Here is a 5,563-nt window from a genome sequence, read left to right on the forward strand (position 1 = left end):
AATGTTGGCTTAGTTACGCCATCTAACAACGGAGACACATCAATTATATTTCCAGATACGTCAAAATCACTTTTACACTCAAGTATGATATTTACTCAAAAGAATAACTGGTTGTTCATTGGTTAAAGGTTTACACAATTTCAATTTCGCCACCAAATTGTTACAAGACCCCAAAAAAATGTTAAGACGGTCAATTTCACCACGTCTTCGAAAATTAGTATTACTATCGTACATGTCTTCAACTATGGTCTTACAAGGCAATTTACACAATATTTTTTTTCGATGATATTTTGATGAAAGCACACCATCTTAAACATGATACGCATCAATTATATTTCAAGATACGTAAATCAAACATTGGAAAACATCAGTATTTTATTGGCAAATACGAGTCGGCGTTACACCTTTTAAATAAGATATGGTTTGGGCCGTTCCAAAATTATGGTGTTCATAAATCTATGACGGTTGATTTCACCACGTCTTCGAGAATTAATATTACTACCGTACATGTCGTCAACCATGGTCTTGCAGGGCAATTTACATAATTTTTTTTCGATGATATTTTCATGAAAGTACGCCATCTTAAACCTGACACGCATCAATTATATTTCAAGATACGTAAAACAAACATTGACAATCATTAGTATTTTATTGACAAAATACGAGTCGGAGTTACACCTTTTAAATAAAATATGGTTTGGACCGTTCCACAATTATGGTGTTCATAAATCTATGACAAAAAATGTTTGTTCCATATAAAATTTTTGTAGTTACACCAGTTGACTTATGTAAATTCACGAAAAAAAAGGGCGTAACTGTGGTATTTCATTGTGTGTACATTCCTTCCTCTTGATTACTGTAATCTTTATATTTCTTCTTTTTTTGCCTGCAATATCCATCTGTTTTTCCTTCAACTTCTCAAACCTGCATCAAAGCCTTACAAATTTAAAGCTAAAATTGTAATCATAATTAGAGTCAGAATTGTATGTTCCCAACTGTTGTCTACCAAAATTAGTATTTTACCTGATCAGAACTTCATACTTTTCATGCTCTCCCGGGGTAATTCCGACTATCATAGAATCCCAATTCACCACAAGCATTACATTTTCTCGGCGCTTTCTTATGTTCTTGCATAGCTTTATCCTTTTGGGATACCAGTCGTTTTCCAGACCCCTTAGTCTTTGATTGTATAGGATTTAAAACCGTAACTTCAGTCGTTATCTTTGTACCTAACAACATTTCAAGCTCTTTATTTTTGTTTCTGGACTTTTCACCCGTGACACCACTACTACATTCAGACGGGCTACTTTCTAAGATCATCTTGTCCTTGAAACTTTTAAGTAGGTCCATTAACTCATCGATACACTCCGGCTTCTGTTCTGCTATTGTCACACAGGAGAATAATTCAGACCATAGGTTGCCAAGCTTGATTTTCTGAACCTCTAAAGCACTGCAATCTTCATTCAAAGTCTCAGGCAAATTACCACAAAGTAGAGCCAATTTGCTCCATCTACTTAGCAAATAATGGTTGGGCACTTTTTCAAAACCTTGTTCCTTCAACACATAGAGAGCATGTCGGCACAGGATACCATGCCTCTCAAATTTTTTGCATGAGCAGCTTAACTTTACTCCGTCAGGAATAAATCCAACATAATATACCTTATTTCTATCACGATCATGAATGGCAATGTTGTCTGACGTATTAACCCCTAAAACCTTAACCCCACAAGTAAAACAGGCAGCGTTCCACTCGACCTGAAATTCAGAAAATATGACCGGAGTGTAAAACACAGAAGCATGCTTCTCCAAAGGGTGAGGTGTTTCTAGACTAGGGAAAGAGTTTTTTGAATCGGCAACTAATTTGGACTGTTTCCACCTTTGAGCGTCCATAGCACTTTCAAATCTCATAAGAAACTCCACCAAAGTTAAGTTTGGATTCATGAAATTTCCGAAAAAGCTATTTTCGGACTCAGATCTAGATGTGGTCCTCATTAGTCCACCTAAAAACAAATTTCTGAAATATGCTGGGATCCAGGAAGCTCTCATGTCAAACATCGAAGATAGCCATTCATGTTCGGTTAACCCGTATGAAGATATAACTGAACAACACCGTTCCTCAAACTCAGCCGGCTCAATGTCTTCTGCCCATACACACGCACATAGCTCTTTCATGAAGTTTGTTTCTCTATAAAGCGTAGAGCCGATCTTATCAGGTAGTTTCTTCATAATGTGCCACATACAATACCTATGATGAGTTTTGTCCTTGAATACTTTTTTAACCCCTGCCTTTATGCCGGCATCCTGGTCAGTAATTATGCACTTAGGATACTTCCCACCCATTGCGGTCAGAAAATATTCGAAAAGCCATGCAAAACCGTCATCAGCCTCATTTCTTAGAAGCCCCGCTGCAAACGTCACACATTTTTTGTGATTGTCAACTCCCGTAAAAGGAGCAAATATCATCTTATATGTGTTCATGTTGAAGGTTGTGTCGAACGATGTCATGTCACCAAACAGACTGTAATTTTTTATTGATATAGGGTCAGTCCAAATAACTCTAGAAAGTCGTCCTCGATCGTCAACGTCAAAATCAAAGTAGAAAGAGTTACACATGGATTTCTTATGCATGAAATTTTCGATCATCATTTGAGCATCGTAACCCTTTATAAACTGTTTCACATACCTCCAAATTTTTTTGAAATCTTCTAGTGATGCTCCCACATTTCTATATCCCTTTACATACTCCTTAAACATTCTGAAATTTTGTACGGGCCCTTTATTAACCTTTGAATTCTCTAAAATCATAGTCTTGTGTATCAGCGTTAGTTCCCTTGACTCCGGCAAATGTACTATTGTGTTTGGGGTAGATAGAAGGTGTGTGTGACCTTCGTGAAAGTCGACAATAACATATTTCCCTTTGTCATTCCTCTTGAGAAAAATCCTTGTATTACACGAAATTCTAGTCTTCTGCCTCTTTTTCACCTTTCCCCTAGGTTTACTCTCACCCGCCTTACTACACACACAGTATTTAGTCATCACCACCCCACCTACCATTCTTTGTGTCGACTTCCTCATTTTAAACCCAGCATTGGCAGCATAAGTTTTGTAGAATTGCATTCCCTCATCCAGATTTTCGAAGATCGTTCCCACAGTAGGCCTCAAATTAGGTGCACAAACAGGTATCCTTTCATTGGAGTTGGGAGGGATCACTGGTGAGTCTGCAAATATCAGATAGCATATGTTATATTAGTACATAAATCAGCGGAAACCTTACAACTGAAACGCGAACAAATTTACTAAACCAGTGAACCTATCTGTTTCTCTAGTACTCATATCAGACTATATGTTGCATTAAATTGAAAACTAAGCTGATAATCAACTCAGGAAGTTAAGACAAACTAACCAAACACAATTAAGACACCCAAAACTTGAATTTCCTGCGAAATTTCAACAAGATAGTGCAATTCTATATTCCCCATTGAAATTGCTACTCAACCATCCTAGAATTGTGTGTTGCTCAATCAGTCCGGAAACAGCTAAAGAACTATTCTTTCTGTCCATTTCAGTGACCCTCTGCGGAATTAACTCACAAAATTTGGAAAACCCAGAAAGCATAATGATGAATGCATGCATTCAGTGGCGTAACTAAGGGGATTAGCAGGGGGTGGTTTCCAAAATAATCCGATTCCTTTTTCTAGTTTTCTAGTCCAACATAGCCATTCGGATCGACTCTACATAAGAATTACTCGAAATTGATCCACTATCTCATGGCTTAACTATCCAAAAATCACACAGGTACGCATGTAGGGTTTTTTATTAACGATTCATACGCAAATCGAAATCGAGACGCATCAATTATATTACAGTGCACGCATATCAAAACTTGATATCCATTAGTTATCCAGAATGACCCTAAAGTGAACCTTGTTATCATATACAATTTTAGTTCGTACTCATTATCATCTATTTGATACCCATGTACATTTTTTTCAGTCTTGAACAAACACTATCCAGAAGTTATTATCAAATACGCAAACTGACACCGGAAACACATCAATTATAATTCCGATTCGACAATCAAAACTTAGAAGCAATAGGGCTAGTTTGACATACAAAAGCATAAAACCCTAAACACCATGTATCATCAGACTAATGTAGCAACAATTCACACCAATTACTACACTAGATACAATAACTAACATCAATAATAATAATAATAATACACCCTAAAACAACCTTGAATAATAAAACCCTAAAAATCGACATACCTATACCCAATTCTGAAGGTATTTGTCCCAATTCGGAAGATATATGCCCAAGTTCATTGTTATCAGCTGGAACAATTGAATTAGTAGGATCAACCAAATCATCGCATTCTTCGATTTCCATCAAAACCCTAAAAATCGACACAACAAAATTACAAATTGACAGATAGATTCATCAAATATGTGACAACAATACATAGATTCAGCGAGACTTACATTAATTCCTGTAATATGTTGGTCGATTGAATAAATTTTCGTTGAAATTCTGGCTGACTTGATGGATAATCGCAATTTTTTTGTGTTTTTTTTTTTGTGTGTGTGTGTGTGTGTGTGTTTTTTTTTTTCTAATTGATGTGTTTAGTTCGAATTTTGGTGAGGAAAGTCAGAGGAAGTATGCGTTGACAGGAAGAATCAGCCGTACGATTTCAGTTAATCCATTGGTTGCCGTTCGTTCTCACCATTTGCACCGAATGTTCGTTCTTACCTGATCACACCTCTCTCTCTCTCTCTCTCTCTCTCTCTCTCTCTCTCTCTCTCTCTCTCTCTCTCTCTCTCTCTCTCTCTCTCTCTCTCTCTCTCTCTCTCTCTCTCTCTCTCTCTATATATATATATATATATATATATGTGTGTGTGTGTGTGTATATATATATATAGTATAAGGATCATATAAGTCCTTATAGTAAGTGTGAGTCCATAAGTCTCATTGTATACCCTTGGATGTTGCATATGGATGGTTGAGATTAAGATGGAAAACCCACTAACTCTATTATTTTATTGACTATCTTAATTACCTCTCTCCTCCTACAATCATAGGGTAAGTAGCATGCATGCAGGCTTGTCAATCAACCGTCAAACACGTTACTTTTCCTTCCCCCTCTTTCTCATTTCACTCATTTTTTCAAACTCAAACCACCCTCATAATTAAACCTTGATCAAAATAAACTTCCCCCAATTTTTCAATAAAACAGGAACTTTATTGTCTTCTCCGTTTTCTTCAATCAGTTACCACTTGCCATTGTTGTCTTCTCACTAAAGAAACTCGTTATTGTCCATTTTCGCCATTTTCGCTTATCAAGGTAATCATTTACTGGTTTTTATAGTTTTGTGTATTATTATTTACATCTTGTCATTGCCATTGTTGTCTTATAAGGTAATTTATTTATTTTTTATTTTTTCGATTATTGCCCATTGTTATGTTCATAATAATTTATCTTACCCAGATTGTTTATCATATTTTCATACTCATTGTTTGACCTTTTTGAAATTTGATTTATGTTCGTCAATCATTTCAATTATGT

The 5,563-nt window shown here is 36.1% G+C and overlaps 1 protein-coding gene across 1 annotated transcript; it reads right to left on the reverse strand.

The window, feature by feature from the left end:
* Window positions 1–1,044: 1,044 nt before the first annotated feature.
* On the reverse strand, window positions 1,045–5,327 carry LOC141617076 (protein FAR1-RELATED SEQUENCE 5-like). Its single transcript, XM_074434244.1, has 3 exons — window positions 5,305–5,327; window positions 4,269–4,396; window positions 1,045–3,218 (listed from the first exon to the last, which is right to left on the reverse strand). Exons 1-3 carry the CDS (start codon window positions 5,325–5,327, stop codon window positions 1,045–1,047), a joined length of 2,325 nt encoding a protein of 774 aa, XP_074290345.1.
* Between the last annotated feature and the right edge of the window lie 236 nt (window positions 5,328–5,563).

This window comes from Silene latifolia, chromosome X (assembly GCF_048544455.1).
Source record: "Silene latifolia isolate original U9 population chromosome X, ASM4854445v1, whole genome shotgun sequence".
In the NCBI taxonomy this organism is placed as follows: Eukaryota; Viridiplantae; Streptophyta; class Magnoliopsida; order Caryophyllales; family Caryophyllaceae; genus Silene; species Silene latifolia.

What these genes read in the sequence shown, in the direction of transcription:
- LOC141617076 (XM_074434244.1), bottom strand. Translation starts at nt 5,327, where the DNA reads ATGGCGAAAATGGACAATAACGA. An exon ending in GCGAAAATGGACAATAACGA is followed by an intron (nt 4,397 to 5,304) that starts GTTTCTTTAGTG and finishes GTCGATTTTTAG; the next exon opens with GGTTTTGATGGAAATCGAAG. An exon ending in ACCTTCAGAATTGGGTATAG is followed by an intron (nt 3,219 to 4,268) that starts GTATGTCGATTT and finishes TGATATTTGCAG; the next exon opens with ACTCACCAGTGATCCCTCCC.